Raw genomic sequence first — 27,608 nt, 5'->3', positions numbered from 1 at the left:
GTTGTATGGGTTTTGACAAATGTGTAATGCCATGTATCTACCATTACGGTATCATACATAATAGTTTCACCACTGTAAGAAATTCCAGATGTTATACCTAATTCATCTCTTCCTTCTTCCCACCCTCTACAACCCCTGGCAACCACTGATCTTTTTACCGTCTCTAAAATTTTGTCTTTTCCAGAATGTCATACAGTTGGAATCAGAGTATGCAGCCTTTTCAGGTTGGCTTCTTTAACTTAGTAATATGCGTTTAAGGTTCTTCCATATCTTTTCTTGGCTTGAGAGATCATTTCTTTTTATTGCTGAATAATCTATCATACGGATGTATCAGTTTGTTTGTACATTTACCTACTGAAGGATATGTCAGTTGCTTCCAAATTTTGGCAAATATGAATCAAGTTGCTATAAACATTTGTATGCAGGTTTTCAACTCCTTTGGGTATACAGGAGTGTGATTACTGAATACCATGTTAAATCTATGTTTAGTTTTGTAACTGCCAGTCTTCCAAAGTGGCTGTACCATTTTGCATTCCCTTCAGCAATGAATACGAGTTCCTGTTGCACCACATCCTCACTAGCATTTGGTGCTGTCAGTGTTTTGGATTTTAGCCATTCGAAATAGGTATGTAGTGGTGTCTTTTTGTTTTACTTTGCAATTCCCTAATGACATATGATGTTGAGTATCTTTTCATACATTCATTTGCTATTTGTGAATCTTCTTTGGTGAGGTGTCTACTCAGATCTTTTGACCATTTTTTAATTGGATTGCTTGCTTATTGTTAAGAGTTCTTTGTATATTTTGGATACAAGTCTCTTATCAGATATGTGTTGTGCAAAGCTTTTCTCTGTAGCTTGTCTTTTCACTCTCTTAACGTATCTTTTGCAGAGCAGAAGTTTTTAATTCATGAAGTCCATCTTACCAATTTTTTTCTTTCATGGACCATGCTTTTGGCATTGTACCTTAAAAAAAAAAGTCATTGCTAAACCCAAGATCACCTAGATTTTCTCTTATGTTATCTTCTATCAGTGGTTCAGTCTTGTGTTTTATATTTAGGTCGGTGATCTATTTTGAGTTCATTTTTGTGAACAGTATGAGGTCTGTGTCTAGATACACTTTTTTTTGCATTGCATGTGGATGTCTAGTTGCTCCAGCATCATTTCTTTAAAGGATTATTCTTTCTCCATTGAATTATCTTTGCTCTTTTGTCCAAGATCAGTTGACTATATCTGTGTGGGTCTATTTTTGGGCTCTAAATTTTGTTGCAATAATATGTCTATTTTTTTTCACAATGTTTTGATTACTGTAGCTTTATAGGAAGTCTTGAAGTGGGTTAACGTTAGCCCTCTGATTTTGCACTTCATTTTTTTTTTAATTTTTTTTTTTGTGAGGCTATCAGCCCTGTGTTAACATCTGCCAATCCTCCTCTTTTTGCTGAGGAAGACTGGCCCAGGGCTAACATCCGTGCCTGTCTTCTTCCACTTTATATGGGATGCTGCCACAGCATGGCCTGCCAAGCAGTGCGTCGGTGCACAACCGGGATCCGAACCGGCAAACCCCAGGCAACCGCAGCAGAGCCCGGGCCCCTAACCGCTTGCGCCACCGGCCAGCCCCTGACTTTGCACTTCCTCAGTGTTGTGTTGGCTACTCTGGGTCTTTTACATATTCATATAAACTTTAGATCAGTTTGTCAATATCCACAAAATAACCTGCTGGAATTTTGATTGGGATTGCCTTTGACCTATAGATCAAGCGGGGAACAACTGACATCTTAACAGTATTGAATATTCCTTTCCAAGAACATGGAATACTTATTAGATTTTTTTTCATTTCTTTCATCAAAGTTTTGTAGTTTTCCTTATATAGATCTTGTTCATATTTTGCTAGACTAATACCTAAGTATTTTTGGGGGGGAGGTAATGTAAATGATATTATCTTTAATTTCAAATCCCAATTGTTCATTGCTGGCATTAGGAAAATGATTGACTTTTATGTTAACCTCATATCCTGGAAAATTGCTATACACTTATTGGTTCTAAGAAGTTTTTTTTTTTGTCAATTTTTTTGGATTTTCTACATAGGCTACCATTTCACCTACGAACAAAGACAGAATTATGTATTCCTTCCCAATCTATATACCTTTTACTTCCTTTTTCTGTCTTATTGCATTAGCTAGGACTTCCAGCACAATGTTGAGCCAGGAATGGTGAGAGGGAACATCCATGCATTGTTCTCAATCTTAGGCGAAAAATATTGATTTTTACCATAAAGTATGATGCTATCTGTGGCTCTTGTAGATGTTCTTTATCGACTTGAAAAAGTTTCCCTGTTTCTAGTTTGTTGAGTTTTTTTTTTAAATCATGAATGAGTGTTAGATTTTATCAAATGCCTTTTTTGCGTATATGGATATGATCAAATGACTTTTCTTCTTTAGTCTGTTGATGTGACGGATTACATTAGTTAATTTTCAAATGTTAAACCAACCAGCCTTCCATATTTGAAATAAATCCCACTTAGTCATGGTATATAATTCACTTTATATATTGTTAGTTTTAATTTATAATATTTTATTGAGGATTTTTATATCTGTTTTTGAGAGATATTGGTCTATAATTTTCCTCTCTTGTAATGTCTTTGTTTGGTTTAGGTGTACACCCACTTTATCATCATACTCTCTCCCTCCCACCTAAGAATAAATATTCATTACACCATTGGCTAAGTATTACTGTATAAATAATAATGCAGGTTTTGCCTCTGATTTCAAAAATGTAAAAACAATGCAGTCCCTTGATAAAGGAGAGGTAAACAGTAAGCTTCATAGAATATCAGAACTGAGCTGTCTTGTTTAATTTTTCATTTTTCATTTATAAAATATAAAAAAAAACAAAAAACAGGAGACTGGAATAAATCAGAGATGGTTCGTAAGATTCATCTTGGGTGCTACCTCTGATGGGTAGTAGCTATCTCTAAGTATGCGGTTGAGGAGGATTCTGAGGCTGCTGTTTGGGGTAAAGGGAGTTTGAGAGATTAGCAATGTTTGCTATGAAAGCAGTGAGATGACAGCACACAAGCAGTATTTTGCTGTTCTTAAGAAAAGCCACTCTGGGGCCGGCCCGGTGGCTTGGCGGTTAAGTGCGCGCGCTCCGCTGCTGGCGGCCCGGGTTCGGATCCCGGGCGCGCACCGACGCGCCGCTTCTCTGGCCATGCTGGGGCCGTGTCCCACATGCAGCGACTGGAAGGATGTGCAGCTACGACATACAACTATCCGCTGGGGCTTTGGGGGAAAAAATAAATAAATAAAATCTTTAAAAAAAAAAAAAAAAAGAAAAGCCACTCTGTCTCTTATAATTCTATTAAAAGAATAATTCCAGGGGCTGGCCCTGTGGCACAGCCGTTAAGTGTGCGCGCTCTGCTGCTGGAGGCCCGGGTTCGGATCCCAGGCACTCACCAAGCACCGCTTGTCAGGCTGTGCTGTGGTGGCATCCCACATAACGTGGAAGAAGATCAGCATGGATGTTAGCTCAGGGCCAGTCTTCCTCAGCAAAAAGAGGATGATTGGCATGGATGTCAGCTCAGGCCTGATCTTCCTCACAAAAAAAAAAGAGTAACTCTAATTCACAACGTTTAATTGCAATTGAAAAAACAAATGAAGGTAATGTGAATAAAATTGATCAAAAACACTACTCGGTAAATCCAACTAAGTATTTCTTGGAAAATGCTATAGATTAAATGTTTTAATGAATGAGTCAAAGAGGGTTAAGAATTCTAAATAGTTTCAACATTGCTTTTGGAAGTCAATATTTCAGAGATTTAATTGGCTGGAGGTAAAATAAGAATGGCATTTGTTATTTGCAAGTCTTTGGCCAAAAACTGCTTTACTTTCAAAGAGCGCCAAAATCTACTGCTATGATTTTGCCAATCCGATAAAGAATAAAAATCCCTCTAAAACACCGAATGCAGATAGAACAATGGATTCGTTTGGCAGAGGTCTTTCTTAAAAATAACTTCATAGAATAAAAGTAAAGTTGACATGAGAATCAAAATTTCACAAAAAGATTCACAGTGTTTCTTGTATGACTGTGACAGGCAGAGGTATTTGTCTCCTGCTTTTTATCATCACTGCCACTCTACCTGTACAAGGTAGAGCATGCAAAATCACTGAGGACACTGGCCATCTACTTATTCCAGGTCCACCGTGTGCCTGCATTCACACTCTTTTCACTCCTTTTCTTCATTTTCAGAATAGTGCTCAGGTTGGCACTAAAGAAAAGCAGCAGTTTTTGGAACTATTTTCACCACTCACCCTTAAGTAAAGAAGTAGCATTGTTTCTTTTTTGTTTTTGTTTTTCTGTTTGTTAGGTTTTGCTTTTGTATGTTTGTCTGGTTGGTTGCAGACCACCAATCGGGGATTTTCCATTCTGGGATAAGTAAGTAGGGCAGAGGACAAAGTGATTCTCAGTTCAGCTTGTGCCTTAAAATCGCCCGGAGGAGCTTGATAAAAAATGCCACAAGGGCCGGCCCTGTGGCTTGGCGGTTAAGTGCGCGCGCTGCGATGCTGGTGGCCCGGGTTCGGATCCCGGGTGCGCATCGAGGCACCACTTCTCTGTTCATCCTGAGGCCGAGTCCCACATACAGCAACTAGAAGGATGTGCAGCTACGACACACAACTATCCACTGGGGCTTTGGGGGGAAAAAATAAAATAAACAAAATCTTTAAAAAAAAAAAAAAAATGCCACTAATCGGGATCCACATCCATACATGCAGAAGTAACCTGCTGTGCGGCTGACACACCAGTGTTTCTTAAAGGGTACTCCGGGTTAAGAATCAATTTCCTACAAGAAAAGCTGTTCACAGTTTCAAGAAGTCACTCACTAGAGTTGGTGGAAGCATCAAAGAAAAGATAAACTTTTTTTTTTCCCCTAAAAATCTTCCCCTCATCACAGCTTTGGTGAAGTTATTATACTTTTGGTTAGCCTATAACTTGTAAAAAGAACATACAGGAGATCAGATACAAATTTCATGGACTAGAAAAGAGAACTTGAACAGAAATCAATCTTACCTGTTACCTCCCACCCTTTGAACACCTAACTCCCAACCCCACAGCCCCATTACTATGTATCTTTGATGACTTCATCTTTGAGAAGAACTCACTGTATGTTCTTCTGCCACAGAGAAGAGAAAGTTTTCTACAAAGTTATAATATGGATAAATTTATAGCAGAATCAATAGTTACTTGTTTCTGCAATTTCCCCAAAAAATAACAGCATAAATACTCATAAAAATTACCATTGGAAGACTCTTCTGAAATATATATATACTATCCCAATATAGGTAGTTAGTTTATTTAATTACCTAGACCAAAGAGCTACATTTTACAACTACATCATCCAGTTGTATTGATCGGGATGATTTGTTATTCAGAAATCACACATCTCACTAGACATTAGGAAACATTATTAAACTCATGTCATAGCTATCGCACATGGATTGACAACATCTGCTTTCATATATAAGTTAAAATCATCTTATGTATTTTAATATGGTGTTTGACTTTGATGGGGGTTGGGTCAACTCATTCTTTTGCTAGAACGCAGATCTAGGTGGACAGAAAAAGATCTTGGCCCTACCAAGAGGTTCTTTAAGAGAACTAACTTCAGCACTAACCACATACAAATTTTTCTAGGTAGGCAGTTTGGTCAGGCAAGCACCTACCATTTGCTGATTGGATCTCTAAGGATATGGATTTGCATGTTAAAAACAAAAGTTCTGAAAAAAGAATATAATCTCAGACTGCCTGTTATCCAATTTTTATCTAAAGTTTAGTAATATCTTGGGATGACTTTTATAAGTGACAAGTAGTCCATCTATTCTTCTATATCATAATTCTAATGTTCATCCTTTTAAAAAGTCAAGCCATCAGAAAGCAAGGTACTTACACCATTTTACTTAAACTAGGAGTAGCATTACTATAACTAAAAAGAACATGTATATATTACTATGAGGGCTCTCTCGGAGCATCCGATCCTAAGAGGCCCCAATTACATATTTGTAGAGAAAGGGGAGGAGGAGTGAGGCAAGGGAGAGATGGTTCTCACGAAACTGAATTTTTCATTTGCTGTTTAGAAGAACACTGCTCAACCCACATTTTTCCTTTTAACACACATGCAAAATTTCTTGTGAAGTACAGCTTTGGCTAATCAGAGAAACCGCTCTTTTTAGCTGATGAAAACTTCTGTGAGCATGTTTGCATTACACTTTCACCACCAGAAAGCCTCAAACATATACATCTACTTTAATGTTAATTTACATCTTAATAGATTCTAGTTTGTTTTCCTTATCTTGTATTTTGTATTTATCGTAAGCCGTATCAAATCTTTAGAATAAAAGAAAGTAGACAAACTTTTTCTCTCCGAACTCAGTTATTATAATTAGCCATCTCAATTACAAATGTATACAAAGATATAATACAGCCCCTAAAATTAAACTATAATGTATATGGAATTCACAGTTCATGTAATTATCTCTAAACAATGCAACATTAACAATTTAATATGAATTTGCATGCACTTCTCATACTTGAGCTAAATTTATAAAGGGCATTTAAAAGTAAAGATTTTGGATATAGAACATTAAATGTCATATAATTACCCAGCATGTTTTAACAGATTAAAATATTACCCTGTCTTTCTACTGTCAAATAAATATGGAATTCCTTGTGTGGGGGCTTATCATCAAACCAAATACTTTATACTCAGTGTGAAAATTCCATCACAATTGTCAAAGATCAAGCTGCTCCTTCTGATAACAAACGTGAGATATCACCTTGTTCAATATATGCTTTCAACTTGACATGTAGGCTAATAAAAAATATAAAGTTGTAGTATTTATTTTGTTTCTTGCACAATAGAAGGCTCCTAAAAGGGATGATCAAAATATTCAGTATCATTGCCTGAAAATACAGTCGATTCTATTATCCGGAGACAGATTAACTGGTTCGCAGATTAACCATAGTAAAATAATAACAGCATGCACTGCATTTGTAAAAGATTTTAAAATTACTATGCTATCTCTGACTGTATATCAATATGAGAGGATGTCTATTTTCAACTACATAATAACTGAGAGACACAACATTGTGTCTATTGCATTTTGTCTATTGCATTGTCATTCACGCAATAGTTACTTATTGAGTATTTACTATGTACAAGCGTTGTATTAGGCTATTCCATCTCATTAATCAGACGTAATCTTGTCAACAGCTCTCGTTCAAGGAAGGCATGAGGGAGAGCATCAGGTCAACTTTTTGTGAGTCGACTGAGACGCAAAATCTGAAGAGGAACAGACACTTGCACTATGAAACAAACTCCAGTAGACTTGTAAGTGTGGACTTACCTTCTCCCCCATCTTGCTCCTCATCCTGTTTTTCTTCCTTTGTTTCCCTTCTCAGGGAACGCCTGAACCTGGCAGTCTTGCTTGCCTCCTTGTCCTTCATCCTCCAAGTTCATAGTCACCACACCCTGACAATTCCTTAGATGTTCCTGAATTGTGTACACTTCCCTCCATCCCCTCTCCCATTCTACCTTAACCCCCTTTGCCACTACTTTCGCTCAGACCTCCATCATCTCAAAGCACAGCGAATGTTTCATAGTGGACACTCCAATATTTGCTAAATAATTGAATAAGGCAGCTTCAGTCAGATGCCCTTTAAAGACACTGAGGTAAACAAAGGGAAGGAAACACCAACAACAGCCTGAATTCATTCTCTTTTGAGCAACCCCTTCAAATATGTCGGTAGCAAGGAGTTACTTCTGACCCCTCTCTTTTTTCCTTCATCTCCCACACTGTCTTCTCTATCTTCTCAGCTCGATTTCCTCTATCTCTCCCTAGGTTACATGCTACATGTCAACCATATAGTGGGGAGAGTATCTCTCCCCACTATAACCCTCCAACCCAGTGCTGTCCAACAGAACTTTTTGCAATGATGGAAATGTGCTATATTTATGCTACCAGCATGTATGGACACTAATTCACTTGAAACATGGCAAGTGTGACTGAGGAATTAAATTTTTTATTTTATTTAAATTTTAATTAATTTAGATTTAAATAGCTACATGTGGCTAATAGCAACAGTACTGGACAGTGCAGCTTAACTTTCTTCCATACTGCTGTTAGAATTATCTTCCTACAGGACATCTTTTAACATCACTTGCCTTATAGAACTAACATATCTCCATAAAACCTTCACCATAAGGCATGCCATTCAAGGCTCTTCACGATCTAGACCAATTTACTATCTCATTCCCATTTTCTCCACTCCTCTCCCATATAGGTGCCAACCGTATTGGATCACCTGGTGTACCCACACATAATATATCCCTTTATGCAAACTGTTGATTCTTGCTTAGAAAGCCTTTTCCTCTTAGGGAACATCCACTCATTCTTCCAGATCCAGCTCAAATTCCTGTTCCTCTCTGAACGCTTAACTGCCCTTCCTTAGCAGAGCTAGCCCCTCTCTCTCAACGTTGCTGCCATAACTTTTTGTATATAGCTCCATTAAAACATTTAATCAAAGGGGCCAGCCCAGTGGCATAGTGGTTAAGTTCTCCTGCTCCACTTCAGCAGCCCAGGGTTCGCAGGTTCAGATGCCGGGTGCGGACCTACACACCACTCATTAAGCCATGCTGTGGCGGCATTAGCTCAGGGACAATCTTCTTCAGCAAAAAAACCCAAAAATGAACAAAAAAAATTTAATCATAATTAATGATTTACATGTGAAAATATGTGTTCCATGTATGCCAGGTAAATGTTAATCACATATATTAAATGAGATGATCAGGTCAAGCATTCGCCACAGAAGTAAGTAAACACTCTATCAATGTGCAATTCATGTATTATGAATTGTATCACCCTTGCTAGGGATCTTAACTGAACACAGTAGCTAAGAAAACAAAGAGAGACAAATAAAAAGATGGAGATGGGAGAGGGGAAAAGCTCACAAGGCACTGACACCAAGTGGAGGTTTAGGTCAAGGAAATCATGTAAGAAAAGTCATGGAAGCAGAGAGATGGACGAATCAGTAAATCCATAGCTAAATATCAACTTGTTTCTCACCTTCTCTATCTAACTGGCAATAGCAATAATCAAATTCCGTAATCAGGGAGTGTAGATGTTACCTACCAGGTCAAGAACAAGAGGAAGCTTTTCTTGTGATGTGTAACTGAGAAGAATTTGTTGTAAGCAGATCAATAAAGCGCTATTACCACGGCCCACTTCTTAAGAAAGAGCTCTGTTATACAGAACATTGAATATATTTGCTGTAAGCAAATTTAATCTGTGCAATTACCTGGGAGAAAAAAAATCTCTCAACTTCCTCAATTTTCATATCCTCTAAAATTATATTTAGATAGAAACATTTCAAAATCATCAATGGCATCTGAGGTATGTTTATTCCTAATATAATGATATACCCTTTACATAAAGCAGTCTCACTTTTCTCTCCTTTTAGTCAGCTTGTAAAAAAAAATGCAAAGAAGTATTTAAATAGTTAAATGTAAAAATTTTAGTGGCAATTTTTAGCAATTCTCAATATATATACCTTCATAGGTAAGTAACTGAACAGAAAGAATATTAGGTTTAAATAATATTTTGATGTGCCATTTCATTAGTTTGAGAAAGCATAGGTTTATGACATAATTTTGTTATTAAACAAAATTCTTCAGTTGGATTTTCAGATCAGAGAAAATTAATATTTGGATCTAGTTCAGAGGTTGAGTAAATTAGCTCGGTTCACTCTGGGTTTGGGTTCATGGTTCAGTTCAAGTTCTTGATAATGATCCCATCAAAAGAGAAATATTTAAATAATGTAATCAGGACTGATATTTAAGAATAAATGTTCAGGCAAATATGCGTTCTAAAAAAACAAACTCACTTTACAGAGGGAGCTAAGGTTAAAGCCAAAGGTTTGAGCGTTCCGGGAGCCAGCATTCATGTAGTTTCCCATTAGCAATACAAGTTCCAGCAACTTGCTAAAGCTTCTGCTCTTCTTTATCTCTTCGCAGGCAGTACTGACAGCCATGATGTCAGGTTTGATGTTGTTCACCTGCTCTTCAAACTGAAGCTTAAAGAGAATAGCACTGAGCCGTGGCCGTAGTCTCTTCACATTGCTCATCTGATGGAAAAGAAAATAGCAGATTTCCTTTAAAATGCATGGTATACTTTAGTACTGTACGACAGCAAGTAATCTGGGATGATTTATTGGTATGACAGTACCGAAAAAGCAATATGTCCCCTAAAACTGAGAGCAGGGAGAGAAAAAAGCCCTGCTTGTTTCTGTGAGGAATCCAGAGTCATCCCTCAAAGAAAAGATTAATAATTTAGATGCTCAATGAAAAGGAAGCTTTCATTAAGTTACAAAGTTTAAGTAATAAAGTATAATTTTTTTCATATAATATAAAAAATTAAATTTTAAAAAGGTAACAGGATACAGAAGCAACAAATTATACAGCATTCCTATTAATTTTTGTTCAATACGGAAATATGCTGGGTCATGTTTGAAACATGTTCAGAAAGGTCTAAAGAGGGTTTGTTTTCTTCAAATAGCTATTGCTGTCCTCAGAAGCCCTGCTGAGTAACAGTATGTGTTGGACAGAGGGAGAGTAAATAGGTCCCAATTTGTACTAAATTGACTTTCTTCAGAAACACAGGAAAGGAATGACTCCTGACACATACTAAATTAACAGAGTCCGAGTTAGGAGACGCGGGCGGAGCAGGAGACAGAGGTGTTACAAAGCCACAGGTCTACCACATGCCCAATTAACCCTGTTGGGAATGTGGGGGGTTGCAGGTGTCAAAAAAAGCCAGAAGGGTCAGCAAGTTCTTGCCTTAAATTTATATCTCCATGTTTCATAAACACATGTGAGGGGAACAGCCACTGACCTGAAGGCTGCAGACATACTACACTTAAGCTATATATGATTTCTTCAACCATTAGGGATTCAATCATTAAGGATTTGAGACTTAAAACACATTGATGGTGCAGTAATTGTAAAACTGTTGAACTTCAACTACTATTGTAAATATCAAAAGCAGTTGGAGGCAAGGTCAGGAAAAAAAATAGTGACAGAACACGATAGCGTTAAAATAGGGAATGGTTCTGTAAATCACAGACCCTAAAGGAAAGGGTAAAAAACAATGTCATATGAAGCTTATAGAATTTCTGTTCAGGAGACAGAAAGCTGTCTGCTCATAATATAATGACTGTTATTTAAAATAAAATATATCATACAAAAGCCTGAACTTATTAGATCTCATAGGATAATACAGATACTGCCTTAATAATGTAACAATATAACCCAGCATACTCATCTAACAAGAACTAAGCAATAAGGTTAGCTCCCAGCACACACCTCTGAGACAATATCTTCAGATGGACTAAATCCTTAGTGACTGAAAAGTTTCTTAGCAAATAATATCTAATTTACATCTAGTACTCTCCCCAGCCATTTGACAGGTTAAATGTATATGTGTATACAACCAAGATTCTAAGAGTTCAACTAATGTAATTAATAAGAAGTACCCTCTACAAAGAACTTCAAGAAATGTCTTCAAATTCTTCTGTCTACAGGAAATTTTTTTTCTCTCCTAGGAGAGAGTAAAAAGCTATAAGCTCAAAAAAGACATTAAAAAAAAATTACTAATAACAGTTTCATACAGTAAATTTAAGTAATACAAAATTTTAGAAAGACAAAGTGAGGCCCTATTAGAATATCAGTTCTTAGTAGGATGAATCTTTCTGTTTGGACATTGTGTAGCACACAAAGTAGACTTAAGCACTGATTACTACTCATCAAGTCATTTCATATGTCTTAACAATGCTCCTAAATGGACTCACTTCCCTGGAATTTTTATCCTCAAACATCACAAATGGTAGACATTCATATTATATTGGCCCAATTCTGTACAATGCTCTATTACATTTAATATATCCTTTAGAATAATGAGATGTCACATGAGTACATATAGTTACGGCCATTCAAAAGGTATATAATGGGCCCATAGCATCTCTCTTTTCAGCCTGTGCCATTATTCATGATCATGAAGTCAGGTATTTGGCCCTTTGCAATAAACATGAGAAGGAATTCTCCAGAATTCCATGCAAAACCTTAGTATTACAAAATGTATTAATTTTAACATATATTACTATACTACTTCATGCACAAAAAGCAAAAAAAAAGACTCTTTAAATGCCTATATGATACCACCCCAAAATATGTTACAGCTTTCCTGCTGACAAGCTAACCATATGTAGCCAGCATAAAGTAATTAATTTTCCTAGAAAAATATAACCTAGATTTGTATGAGTAATGAGACTACCTGGCACTAGGGACAGGTACCTTGAAAAGATAGAGTAAGTCTATGATGTAATGCAGAACACGATGCTATGCGGTAGTGAAAATCTCTGACAAAGCAAAGTCAGGAAAGGTAACCTAAAAACAGGTCTTTGAACAACATGTTTTTAAATTAGATGTCCTTTTCATATCGTTCTTTCTTCCACATTTAGAAAAGTTAGTCTTTTGACTGATAGGAAGTTTTAGTGAACAAAATTACTGAGCTGGAAAGGAACTTGAGAGATCACCTGGAGCCAGTTCCTGTCTTTAGTCTATTAAGTAGCCCACCCTAGGTCAAATGGTTGCCCCCTTTTAAAAAAAAATCTTGATGAAAGCTAATGTTCTGAGACCTAAATCTTGGGATCCACGATAATTACAGCAGGGTTTTTTTCCTTAGTCAAATCAAAGTTTGTTCAGATGGGATCAAAGAAAAAAGGTTAAAAAATGGGAAAATACTTTTTAAAAACCTTGAAGAATGTTTCCTCATCTGTTCATATATTCTATCAACACTGGGGATTTGCATTCCGTTTGCTAAGGAACCTAGAACCCTGACTTGTCTGCCAAAGATTAGGCTGAATGCAGAAATGGAGAGCTATGGCACTCAAATAATACTCTCAATAGTAACAGAGTCATTAAAAAAAAGGAGGGGACTGGCCCAGGGGCGTAGCAGTTAAGTTCACGCATTCCACTTCGGCAGCCCGGGATTCGCAGATTTGGATCCTGAGTGCAGACCTACTGACCACTCATCAAGCCATGCTGAGGCGGCGTAACACTTAGAAGAACTAGGAGGACCTACAAGTGGATATACAACTATGTACTGGGGCTTTGGGGAGAAAACGAAAATTAAAAAAAAAAAGAAGAAAGGAAGGGTTACAGTAAAAATAACTTTAAGATACTTAGTAATTAGAATGTTAGAGGAAACTAGAATTTCATTTTCACAGAGGTATCCTTTAAATTTATTGTTACAGAAGCTTAGCAATGTTAACACACGACACCAAAATTGGACAATGATGAGTTATAATCTGAAGATCAATCTAAAGGCATAAAAAGAAAAGTAAAAATACTTTGATTTCACTACTATTTTTTGAAGGCAGGGTGTACTCTTGCAATCTTCCCCACCCTACCACCATAGACGTCACATGCCAGAATGAAAAAAACCTTAAAAATAGTGACTGGTGAAAATCAAACAAGCAGCAAGATACAGAACCCTAAGGGTAATTTTTATTTCAAAATTTTGTTGGTTGGCAACATATGTGTTGTTGCAGCAGGAACAAAATAAGATGAAGAGACCTTTAGAAAATCAGTGAACCAACAAGTATTGACTGGGTGCCCACTCAGCGTGATGAAAGGCGCAGAAGTCTTGATTGCTGCCCTTATAGCAAAGATCATCTAATTCTTCCCATCTGTCTTAAAGGGTAAAAAGTAGAAAAAGTCCCCAGGGCGATGTAATCTCCCATAATCTCCCATAATCTCATTATGGTTATGTTTTTCACATGTGATTTTAATTTTATCCATTATTCTATGGGGGAAAAAACCGGAATCGCTTTGACATTTTTTATACCAACTCTGTTTAACACCATATCTGGTTCTCTTTATGCAGTTTCTCTTATAAACAAGGGATTTTCAGGAGCCAACTTACTCAAACTTTGTTGGGTCCCTCCCCTCTTCTTGCCTGCAGACTTATGTAGGCTCACCTCAAAAGAAATTTTAGTACAAGCTCCATATCTCTATTATTCTACCCTAAAGTCGTTATAAATCTAGTTAACCACTCATTTAACTTTCTAACACTACAAGTAACCTACTGATTGAAAAGCTACTAGCTTCAGTTTTACTTGACTGACTATTCTAAACTTTTACTTCATACACTTTGTAAATACATAATTATAAGGAATAATGAACAGCATTTCAGGAAGGTTAAATGACTCCTTCAAGGTAACGTGGCCAGTAGGACATGGACCTAGAGCAAACTTGCTGCCAATCAAGTACGTGCCACTAAGAGCCATACAATGTGGAAATTAATAACCACGACTTAAAAACCATCTGATACACAAACTACTTCTACTGTTTTCCTATGAGTAGCAATGGATTTTAATTTCTCCACAGCAGTTATTCGATAAAACACTATGGAGATGACCCTGCTGTGAGCTCTGCCTGCTTCTACTTCACATTTCTTTCCTTTCTCCTTATATCCAGCTACTCCCTGTTGTGCTGAATTTTTAATATTTTCTCCAGATGCACTTTTGTCTTCCCCTCCATGCTGCACTCTCCACTCATATTTCCATATTAGCTAATTCTTCTGCTCTGTGGGAGAGGTGTGATAAGCAAGGAGAATGTGAAAAAACAAATACATCTTTGTGAAAAACAAGACTAGAGAAAATGACAGAAGGTTGAGGGAAGAAAGTGGCATCTGAGAAAGGAATGTGATCTAATAACAGAATTAAGACACTTAGGAAAAAATTTTAAACTTGATTTTTCTAATTAAACAATATGAAAAGTACCTATCCTTTACTGTTAGCTGACATTTTCATGATCTCAAGAATTCTCAAAAAAAAAAGAAAAGTTGATTTCACTTTAAGAAAGGCATCAAAAACACAGCTATTCAAGCGTCGTATGCCTGGGTAGTGCTCAGAATATCAAAAATGTTTTTAAAATAAATGTGCCCTTATGATATTAAAACTCCTAAGCTAAAATTATTTTTTAAAACTACACAACAGCAAAGTACATATGGTACATTTTTTACATATTTTCATAGGAGCAAGGTAAAGCCAAAAACTATACAAAAAATATTATAAGGATAAAATATATATTCCTCCAGTTAGTCAAGAAATAGACAATTGGCTATAGACGTCAGATATTGCTTTATCTTTGTTTACAAACGCTTATCAATTCTGGACCACTAAGGATTTCACCAGAGGTCCAAATGAGTTCTGTAGATACTCAGGATCTGCAACCGGTAAAGTTAGAGAGCGAGAGACTTCTTACTTAATTTGGCAGTCTTAGCATACTCTTAACACATAAGTTTCATATCTGATGAATTAAAAAGCTGGCATAAAACCCAGAACAATTCTGCGGTCTTAAATTCATTCATGTCTGCTTCCAGACAATCCTCACCCCACCACAGGAAACCAATGTTTTGATTTCCATCACTATAACTTAGTTTTGCCTGTTCTTGAAATTTATATTAATGAAACTTTCAGTAAATACTTTCTGTGTCTGGCTTCTTTCACTCAACAAAATGACTTGAGATTCATACACACGTATGTGTTGTGATTCAGGACTTAGTTCCTTTTTATTAACTTGCAATATTTCCTTGCAAGAATATATCAGAATTTGTTTAGCCACTTGCCTGTTGATGAACTTTTGGGTTCTTTCCCCCAGTTTGGGGCTATGTAGTGGGTTGGATTGAATAGGGACTTGAAAAACGATGTATCTAAGTCCTAACCCCAGGTACTTGTGAATGTGACCATATTTAGAAATACAGTCTTGGCAGATGTAAATAAGTTAAAGATTTCCAGATGTGATCATATAAATATCACAATATTTAAGTGGGCCCTAAATCCAATGCTATGTCATTTTAATACAAAAGGGAGAGAAAGACACACACAGGAGAAGGTGAAGTGAAGAGGGAAGCAGAGATTGAAGTAATGTTATAAGTAAAGAAATGCCAAGGATTACAAGCAGCCTCCAGAAGCTAGGAGAGAGGCATGGAACAGATTCCTCCTCAGAGTCTCCAGAAGGAACCAACCCTGCCAACATCTTGATTTAGGACTTTTGGCCTCCAGAAATGTGAAAGAATAAATTACTGTTGTTTTAAGCCACTAAGTTTGCAGACATTTGTTAAGGCAGCCCACAGAAACTAATACAGGATATTATGAATATTCTTGTACGTGTCTTTTCATTTCTATGACATAACCAAAAGATATAGTGTAAATCTATACTTAACTTTATAAGAAATTGTCAAACTGTTTTACAAAGTGGCTTATACCACTTCACATCCCCTTTACCAATATCATGTTTTATTATGGAAGCTTTACATTTTATCTTTGCATGTTTCGGTCTATTCTCCATCCCTCATTAATTGTTCTGTGTGGTGTGAGATCCAGGAGCTGAGATTCATTTTAGTCCATTGGATATCCAAGTTTTGCAGCATCATTTGATACAAAGAAGTTCCTTTCTCTGCTCATGAGCCTTAAAGTCTTTGTTGAAAATCAATTGATGACATCTTTGTGACTCTATTTCTAAACTTTCTAGAAAAAAGTATATTTGTATATCCTTAAGCCAAAACCTTACTGTCTTGGTATCAAATCAGTGGTCTAAGTCCTCCAAGTTTGTCCTTCTGCAAAATTAATTTTGTCTATTCTAGGTCCTTTGCATGCCATATGAATTTTTGTAATTTGTTGTTAATTATTATAATAAAACCTGCTGGGATTAATTGGGCATGTGAATATGTGTATCAGGAATCTATAGATCATTTGAGGGAAAAAATGAAATGAAATCTTAACAATATTGAGTCTTCCACACTATGAGCATGGTAAATATCTCATTTACAATTTAAATTCTCTCAGCAATATCTTGTAGTTTTCAGTGTAGAAAATTTGCACGTTTAGTGAAATGTATCCTTAAGTACTTTATGTTCTTTAATGCTATTGTAAATAGTACTATTTTTGTTTGTTTTCCAATATATCATTGCTTGTAGAGAAAAACACAACTGATTTTGGTATACTGACTATTCTGCGGCCTTACTAAATTCACTGGTTACTCCTAACAAGTTTATTATAGATTCCTTATAAAGTCACATAAACCACCAGGACACTTAAAAATAAAGATGGTTCACTTCCTCATTTCCAACGTATAGGTCTTTTATCTCTTTTCTTTTTCTTATTACACAGGTTGGAACATGCATTATAAAGCTGAAAAGTGGTAAGATAGATATCCTTGCCTGGTTTCCAATCATAAAAGACAAAGCATTTTAATCTTTCACAATTAAGTATGAGGATAGCTCCATGTTTTCCATAGATGTCTTTATCAGGTTGAAGAAATTTCTTTCTATTTCTAGTTGGTAGAATTCTGTCAAATCTTTTTTTATTTTGCATCTAGATAATTATATGATTTTTCTCCCTATTTTCTGGTAACATGGTCAACTACATTAATTATTTTTTGAATGTTAAACCAACCTTGGTCACAGTATACTTCCTTTTCATGCATTGTAATATTTGATACAAAAATATTTTACTGATAATTTTTGCATATGCATTAATATATGATATGAGTCTTTAACGTTCTGTAGTGAATTCCTTTCTTTGATTCCTGATATCTGTAATTTGAGATTTTGGTTTTCTTTTTCAGTGTTTTCCCTTTCATTAGGTTCAAAATAATTTCTTCTTTGACCCACAAGTAATCAAAAGCCATGTTATGCAATTTTCATACAGTGAGAGATGTTCTGTTATTATTATTGTCCAATTTAACTTTGTTTTAGAGAGAAAACATACAAGGCTTCAATCTTTTGAAAATTACTGAGACTTATGTTCCCATATGGTCTACCTTGGTGAACGTCGGGGGTGGGGGGCGGGAGGGGGTCTACTTTTTCTCGTATTTACTGAAAGAGAAGCATTAAAGTCACATTATAATTGAAGTGTTATCTATTTCTCCATTTAATTCTGCCAGTTCTTCCTTCATGAATTTTAATGCTCTTTTATTAGGTGCATACACATTTAAGACGATTATTTCTAGTAAATTACTCCTTGTATCATTGTGTAATGGCACAATTTCCTGTAATATGCTTTGCCTTGGAATATACGTTCTCTGAAATATACGTAGCTATGCTACTCTTCCTATAGTTTACTATCTATTTTCCATTTGTTGTTTCTGATCTTTATCTCTCTTTTACCCCTCTCCTGCTTTTGTGTTAACTAAGTGATTTTTAGTATTCCATTTTATTTCTTCTACTGGCTTCTTAACTATGTCCCTTTTTACGTTTTTCCTAGTTGTTCTAGGACTAACAACATGCATCTTTATTTATTTTAGTCTATTTAGAGTTATTACTAAGTTAATATTGTACCTGTTCCTATTTTTCATTTCCTACCTCACCCTTCCAACATTTCACTCTCATTTCACATCTTCTGATTCATTCCATGTATGTAATGTTACAACAGCACAATTCCGTTTGTCCTACCCCATCATTTGTGGATTACTATCATATCTTTTACCTCTATGTACATATAAAATCCTTTCTGAGTGTTATTTTTTTTAATTATTAGTTTTCTTTTAAGTAAATTATGAGAAGAAAGAAAAAATAGTTTATTTACTATTTCAGGAGCTCTTCACTCCTTTTTGTGGATCTGAGTTTTCATCTGATATCATTTCCCTTTGGTCTGAAGGACAATCTTTAGCATTTCTTGTAGAGCAGGTCTGATGGCCACAAACTGTTTTCACATCACCAAAAATGTCTTTTTTTACCCTACTTTTGGAAGGGTATCTACTAAATAGAAAATTCTGAGTTTTCAGGGTTTTTTTATTTCAACACTTTAAATACACCCTTCTGTTGACTTCGCTTTCCATTTTTTCTGTTAAATCAGCAAAATCTCTCATCCTAGTTTTCCTATATGTAATGTATCTTTTTTTCCCCCTCAAGTTACTTTCATGATTTTCTCTTTATCTTTGGCTTTCAGTAGTTTGACTAGAATGTGCCAAAGCGTTTTTCTTTATATTTATCCTGGTTGTGGTTTGCTGAGCTTCTTGAATCATAAGTTTGTTTTTCACGCAATTTGGCATTTCTTGGCCATTATTTCTTCAAATATTTGTCAGTCCCAATCTTGCTCTCCTCTCCTTTTTGGACTCCAATTACAGGTGTTTTACACTGTCTGACTACCTCCCATATACTACTAAACCCATACACTAAATATTTCAATGAAGTTGCTGAATTTTGAGAATTTCCATACGGTAAATTTTAATAGTTTTCATTTCCGTGCAAAGATTTCTTAATTAAGACAATGTTGTCTTTGATTTCTTGAAGATAATTTCCTTCAGTTCTTTGAACATATTTAGAATATCCAGATTAAAGTCTTTACATGTGAAATCCAAAATCTGGGCCATCGTGCCTCTTTGGCTGTTTTTTTCTTTGACAATACAGACCATTTTATTATTCTTTACTTTTTAATTAAATATTGAAATGTTGTAACAACTCTTGAGTTGTAATATTCCTTTTAAAAAGGAATGTTTGCTCTTGTTTTAGCAGATAAATCAATCATGAGGTGATGACCTGAAATTGTACAGGCTCGAGTTTACACTGTTAGGGCAGCTCTGTGGAAAGTAAGAGGTGCCTCCCCAGCCCTCTATCTTGGTGGGACTCAATCTCCAAACTGTCTTCCCAGAGGAGTCTGTAAGACTTGATTATAGGTTCTGTTAGGGTAGGTGAAGAGTAGGTACTCCTTTAGGGTGTCGTCCTCATTCCTAAAGTGCAATCTTTCCAGTTGTTTGAGTGAATGCAAACTAAGTTAATGAGGTGTTAAGAAGATTTCTCTACCCTGGCAGGACCAGAACTCCAATGCTTCCCAGTAATGCTGGACCTCTAGCATCTCTGTTCCACTCTCCCCTTGTAGGAGGTCCTATCTGGCAAATCTTGCTCAGCATAGGAACAGTCCAGTCTCCAGGCAGAGACTCAAAGGAGATCGCCACCTGAACTACTGGAGTCCCTTTTTGTACAATTCCTTCCCCTAAAATGCCCTGCACTGCAGATTCCAGCTGTTTCAGCTGCTATGAATTCTGATCTCTGCCTCCTCAGCTCAGAGAAAACCACACCTTCTGCTCCAACTCTAACTCTCTGTTTTATATTTGGAAAACTTTCACCAGGCCAAAAGCTGGACATTCATGAAGTTCATCAGTTTCTGTTCTCTCAAGGTTTGCAGTTTCTCTTTACTGGTTGTCTACTGTCTTAAAACAGATGACTTGTATATTTTGTCCAGTTTTATCATTTTTAGTAGTTTATACAGCTTTTGTTAAATTTATTCCTAAGTATATTATGGTTTTTTATGTTATTGTAAATGGAATTTTAACAACTTTTTACTATAATTTCAGTTTTAAGCATACAAAAAACACTCTTTACCCAGATTAACCAATCATTTCCATTTTACCCCATTTGCTTTATCATAGTCTCTCTGTCTTCCTCTCCATACATGTGTATCAATTATAAAGGAAAAAAGTATATAAATATTATACATACATATTTGGTTAAGGTGATGTCCACCAGTTTTTCCAATGTAAGGTTACTATATTTTTCCTTTATAATTAATAAGTAATTTACAGGGAGATGCTTTGGGATATGTAAATAGTATGTATATAATCTATTTTCATCAAATTTTCACCTGTGGCAACAGCTGCTAGGTAAAATATCCATTATAGTATTTGCTCAAGTTTATTAAAAATGCACTTTACAAATCTTCCAGATGGCTTCAAGAATGAGACATAAAATAAATCAGTCTATATCTACAACAATTACACTTTAAGTCACAAGTGTGATAAAACTGCCTAACTCCATAGTAACTTATAGTTCCATAAGTCCAGCCTCTCCTTTTCCATTTTTTTTTAAATTTTTTTTCCCCCAAAGCCCCAACAGATAGTTGTATGTCACAGCTGTGCACATCCTTCTAGTTGCTGTATGTGGGATGCGGCCTCAGCATGGCCGGACAAGCGGTGCGTTGGTGCGCGCGCGGGATCCGAACCCGGGCCGCCAGCAGCGGAACGCGCGCACTTAACCACTAAGCCACGGGGCCGGCCCTCTCCTTTTCCATTATATGTCCAAAATAGTCTTAGAAGAGAATATGTAGATCTATATAATGAGATTTGTAGAATACAGAAAATGCTTCCCAGGCACTAGATGATACGCGGATCTAAAAAGCAACCTTAAAACAATGTTGTTTGCAAAGTGATGAATCATAAGAGACCTTTTTGCTTATAACTACAAAATGCTTTAGGCTTTATTTCAAATGAATGATGCATGGCTAGTAATTAGTATGTGACTGTAATGATGTTGTTTTGTTTTCACAAATGAAACAAATTAAGCAGATTGTGCCATAAAATTTCAACACTACATAGACAGTCTGACTAGAAAGCATCATATTTCCATATCAAATAACAACAACAACAAAAAACTCCCCCAATTCCTATTATGGACTTAAACGTCCCACTTTTTAGTTATCTATATATAGAAGATTTAAAATCCAATGAAAATAAAGGGAAACTAAGAAAATTTCCAAAAACGAAATTTCAAGTTCAACAATTCAAGTTCCTACATAAACATTCTAAGTAATTTATATCTAATATTAACTCAAAGTTAATCTTTAAATATTAAAAATAAATTGTTCCAGTAATGAAACATACAGAAAGCACTGCTAAAAGCAACTTCAAGTAACGTGGGCACCTATAGCAAACAGAAATACAAGAGTGACTGCCACCATTAGAAATGGATTATGTCCTTCAGTGTCATAAAACCATGATTCACAGCTGAGCTGTAATACTTACTGGTTGAGTGAAAAAGTTGCCTCATCTATGGAATGGTAATGCCCATTTCTTTTTTTTTTTTTAATTATTTTCTTTTTTTCCCCCAAAGCCCCAGTAGATAGTTGTATGTCATAGCTGCACATCCTTCTAGTTGCTGTATGTGGGACGCAGCCTCAGCATGGCCAGAGAAGCGGTGCGTCGGTGCGCACCCAGATCCGAACCCGGGCCGCCAGCAGTGGAGCGTGTGCACTTAACCGCTAAGCCACGGGGCCGGCCCTAATGCCCATTTCTGAGCTATATTTTTGGAGTTATATATATCTGAGGATCAGATATAATTTTTCATTTATGTATCAAATATTTACTGAAACTTATTACATGCTAAACACTGTTTTAGGCCTTAAAGATTCATATTGAAAATAAGACAATAAGGACCTGGTCCAAATGGAGTGTACTATAAGCAAGCAGAAAAAGAAAGGGAGAGCGAGAGACAGAGAAACAATAATAACAGACAAGATCCATATGATAATGATAAGTGCTATGAATAAGTGGAAAATAGGGTAAAGTAGATAGAGAATGATGGGGCTGTATCATTATGAGTGCTTCTGTGAGGGAGCGGCATTTGAGCTGAAGCAGACAGAACAGCAAGAGTAAAGGGAAATCTGAGGTGGGAACAGAAAATGAACATCCCTAAACAGAGCGGACAAGGAGGAGAGTGGTAAAATAGGAGGTTGAAGAAATAGAGACTAGATCATCTTACAAATTACAATGAAATTAAAAATCCCCAGAAGATCCAAAGGGAAATTCCCCTTCTGGTCAAAGATGGAATAACAGGGACTGGACTTACCTCCTCTGTCTGAAACAACAGTTTTCACACATTGAACACCTGGCAGTGTGGCACAGTGGTGCCTGAGAAAGGGGAAACAAACAAGGTGAGCCCTATGATTGCCCCAGCTTATTGTTTGGAAAGAGTTTCCAAACAGCGGCACTTGGAGAAGGAACCCAGGTGGAGCCAGGAGGTCTCCATGAGTTGAGAAGAGCGAGGTGAGAGTCTGAGAATGCCAGGGCAGCTAGAGTTCTCAGAACAGAGTACCAGAAAGGAATACCACAGACAGAAAGCTCTGGAGATCTCAAGAAGATCCCCCCAAGTCTTTAGCTGTGGTACTCAACAGAACATGCGTGTGGGAAAACTACTAGAGGCTGCAGAAAAAATCAGCAAAAAAGACTCAAAGTAACAGTGCCTGATTCTCACAGAGGGTTGGGAATAGTACCTGTTCTCATCAGCCAGAGGGGAAAAAACCTCATAATTCATGGGACAGTGAGCAGAGTACTCAGAAGGGTACTTCCTCAACAGTGGGAAAAATAAGTTCTACAGTCAAGGCTACTCTGATTCCAAGTAACAAAGCTTTAAATCAAGCCATAATAGAATAAAACTGTTTCTGAGTAATTTGCCTCCTAAAACAAAGCTCAAGAATATTTAAAAGAATACAAAAGCATTTAGAGTACAGCAAGGTAAAATTTTTTTTTGGCCCCTCACCAAAATTTACTAGGCATGCAAAGAATCATGAAAATACAGCCAACGAGGAGAAAATTTAATAAATACAGATCAAGAAATGCATAGATGACAGAATTACTAGATAGGGAAGTTAAAACAGTTATTACAACTATGTTTCATATGTTTGAGAAGGTTGAGGAAAGATTGAGGATTTTAAGTAGAGCCATGAAAGATTAAAAAAAATCCCAACTGAACTTCTAGAGAAGAAAAACATGATACCTGAGATGACCAAAAAGGAAAAACAGCAGATTAGACACAATAAAAGAAAATATTAGTGAATTGGAATACATAGCAATGGAAATAATCCAAAATGAAAAAGAAAACAAAAAGAGCATCAGTGAGCTATGAAACAACTTCAAGAGGCCTAATATATGCATAACAAAAAAAATATGTGTAATTGAAGTCCCTGAAATAGAGAGAAGGGAGGTATAGAAAAAAATTTTTGAAAAAATGGCTAAAAATTTCCAAATTTGACAAGAATTAAAAACCCACAGATTAAAGAAATTCAATGAACCCCAAAGATAAAAAAAACGAGAAGAAAACCCAAAGTACATCATAACCAAATTGTATAAAACTAGTGATAATGATAAAATCTTCAAAACAACTAAAGACAGAAAGATACTCACACAGAGGAATAAAGTTATAATGATAGCAGATTCCTGTCTGAAATAATAAGACAGTAGAGTAACATGTTTAAAGTACTCAAAGAAAAAACTGTCAACCTGGAATTCCTCACCCAGGAAAACACTCTTCAAAATGAAAGGGAAAAAGGACTTCCTCAGACATACAAAAACTGAGAGAATTCATTAGCATTGGAAGAAATGTTCACGGGTAATTCTTCTGGCAGAAGGAAGACAATTCCAGAGAGAAGTCAAGATTTAACAAATGAGTGAAGAACCCTGGAAATGGTATATATGTGTGTAGATATAAAAGACAACTGATTGTTGAAAGTAAAAATAATAACAATGCGTAAAGAGTTTTAAACACACACCTAGGCAAAACCTATAATAACAGCACAAAGACCAAGAGGAAGAAAATAGGAGTATCTTGTTGTAAGGATTTACACCACACATAAAGTGGTATAATATCACTTGAAGGTAGTTAAAAATACACATTATAAATTCTAATGCAACCACTAATAAAACAAAGAGTAATAACTAATAAACCAAAAAAAAAAGATAGTCATTAAAATACTCAACCCAAGAGAAAAAGAGTACCAAAGAATAGATAAGATAAATAAAAAATATATAGTAAGATGGTAGATTCAAACCCCACCACATTAATAATCACATTAAAAGAAAATGGCCAAACATTCCAGTTAAAAGGCAGAGGTCACCAGACTTGATTTAAAAAAAGAAAAAAGCAATACTCAACTAATACGCTGCCTATAACAATAGTAGGTTAAAAGAAAAAGGACTAAAAAGATATACCACGTTATCACTAATCAAAATAAAGCTGGAACAGCTATATTAACATAACACAAAGTAAATTTCAAAACCATTAGAATATTTTAAGTTTGGAAGTGAAATAATCTCATTTAGTTTTATAGTAAGAGGTCACTAGGTGCTATGTGGAAAATGACACATGCATTCAAAACGCGAGGCATAGGGCCTGAAACACAGTAGGTAATCAAGTACTACAATAAACCAAATAAATATAGGACCAAAACACGGCCACCCTCTGTCCCAGGAGGCACAATACAAATTAAGTTAAATAAAACTTGATACAATTGATTATGGGTATCTCAGAAGTTTTCAAGGGCTCTTACTCTTAGCACCAGAGTGCCAGTTCCCTGTCAACCAGGGGACAAAAAATGAGGGAAAGTCTTCTCAAGTGAAGTCAGTGGTCAGGCACAAAGAGTAATGAGCCAGACAAGGCAGTCCACTTTCCAGAAACATCTACACTCACCAGGCTTTTCAAGGAAAGACAGAGGATGTCCCTCCCATGGGGCCCTGAGTGTCTGAAGATAAAAAATGGTTAGTATTCGGCTTTGGTAAAAAAAAAAAAACAACGCAGAGACAGGCCTGGTCCTCAGCAAAAACACAAGGTAGGCCAAAGTCTATCTTTAAAAACCTCTCCCTTTGCATTCATTTGCCTTTTTCCCACCTCCTGTATCCATCCACTTCTTTGCCAATAGATCAAGCCCTGTGCCTAGAAACCAGACAATATGGTGGAAACAAAATACAACACAGAAATGTGGAGTCAGAAATCCTGCGCTTGAATCCTTCTCTTCTGTTTATGAGGTGTGGGGCTTCTTGGTTAAGTCACCTATTCTATACGAGTTTCAGTTCTTGTAACCCTAAGGGGCCGTGGTAAGGGATGTATCAGATAAATGTATATAAACATACTTTGTGAACATCACTTTTGTTACATCACTGCATAAAACATGGAATCATGTAATTGTCATGTAATTACTTGGCTATTCTAGGTTGCTCAACTGGTGCAATACCTATGTCATTGACCTGAAACTCCAAAATTAACCTCCCTCCCTGCTCCTGTTATCCAAACCCTCATTTTCTAAGTGTAACAAGTCTCAGATACCATATTAAGAAAATAATCAGACAAAACTAACATAGAGTAAGATTTTAATCTCCTCTAGCTTTCTCATTGCATGAGATGATTTACAAGCAGAAGGCTAACCTGCTGTTTTATAATATCTCATATAGTTAACATGAATTTGTAGTATTTTTTTTTGTTTTTGTCCTTGAGCACACTTTCTATAATAACCATCAAGTTGTTATTGTATGCAACTGGATGATTTCAATTTCAGGGGATTCCTAAAAAGTTTAGGTCCTCAGTTGGATATACCTAGTCAGAGAACTAGAAGTAGAAAGCTTTTAGCTCATATTTCTGGCTCCAAAACATGCTGCTCATACCAGAAGGGAAGCTTATCCTAATCAGTTTTTCAGTAATTTGAATTCTACCCTTGAAGGCTGTTCTGATGAAACGAAAAGAAATACTCCAGAACCGTGTCTCAACATGAAATCTGGGAGTCATGATATTTCAGTCAGCATAACTGAAATGTTCATCACTCAGTACTTACCTTTATGTCACACTCTTTACTTATCCACTTTGCTGCTTTGTGAGACATTAAATTGTGTATATTTAAAAGCCAAAGTACCAAAAGTCTGGAAGAACTAAAAATTGTTCAAAAGGAGTTATTAATAAGTAACTTAGGGGTGGATAAAATCATTGAGAAAGAGGAAGGTATGAAAATAAAAGAGAACACAGGACAGAAAGTGAGTTAGACACTGATTTAAGTTAGAAGCAATGGGAAAAGAGCCAGGGAAAGAGTCATACAAGAAGCACAAGAGAGCCAGAAGAAAGAACAACAAGAAAGTAGATAAAACTAACAGGTTGAAATGCTGCCCACAGGTAGAAAGCATACAAGATGAGAGATGAAAGGACATGTGTTGGATCTGGAATTATGAGGTTATTCATAACACTAAGAGAGTAACTCTTAAGACAGTGATGGGAGCAAAAGCACATACATAAAATATGCTAGAGGCTCCCAGAACAATGAGAAAGAAAATTCTAACTGTAAAGTAGGAAACGGCTCTAAAGAAAGAAAGTGGGTCCTGAATTTGATCACAACAGATGAGAAGAAAAACATTCAAAATAAAAATATGATGATAATAATAGTAGTTAACATAATTGGGCACTTCTGATTGACTACACACATGCATGCTCGCCTTTAAATCTCACCACAACCTAATGAGATAGGTTCTAAATTCACACACATTTTATAAAGAAAGAAAATTAAATTGAGGAGTGTTGAGAAACTTGTTCAAAGTTTCATAGCTAGTATGTGGTAAATTAAGAATTCAAACCCAGATCTGTCTAATTAGACTAGAAGTGCAACAAAGGATATTTGAAGCAATTTGGAATACCAAGATGAAGTTGTTTTAACCCAGATTCGTGTTTCAATACTAGGAACATGTTGCATGGCAAGCCTCAGTTCACCAAGAGCTAAATGGTTCTAGTTTTTCAGTGTTTAAAATAAATCATAAATTACCTCAGGGAAAGTTATTTATTCATCACATATTTATTGAGCACTTATTAAACGCCAGATATTATTCAAGACATTAGGAATTCACCAACAGCTACCTGAGAGAATGATTCCTGCTCTCATGGACATTGTTATGATAGACTAACAGGTAGGTTACGGACAGA

At 36.1% G+C, this 27,608-nt stretch overlaps 1 protein-coding gene across 2 annotated transcripts in view; it reads right to left on the bottom strand.

Annotated features, from left to right (window-relative positions):
- Positions 1-27,608, bottom strand: part of DIAPH3 (diaphanous related formin 3) — a 480,740-nt gene that overhangs the window by 202,987 nt on the left and 250,145 nt on the right. For both annotated transcript variants that reach the window (XM_004433600.3, XM_087436004.1), the window contains one exon: positions 9,931-10,170. In XM_004433600.3, the coding sequence (XP_004433657.2) occupies positions 9,931-10,170 (240 nt within the window). The remainder of the gene's footprint in view (positions 1-9,930; positions 10,171-27,608) is intronic.

Source organism: Ceratotherium simum, chromosome 10 (genome assembly GCF_057802395.1).
Source record: "Ceratotherium simum simum isolate JZ-2026a chromosome 10, ASM5780239v1, whole genome shotgun sequence".
NCBI lineage: Eukaryota > Metazoa > Chordata > Mammalia > Perissodactyla > Rhinocerotidae > Ceratotherium > Ceratotherium simum.
The sequence above is the reverse complement of the archived record's forward strand: the minus strand, read 5'-3'. Positions and strand labels throughout refer to the sequence as shown.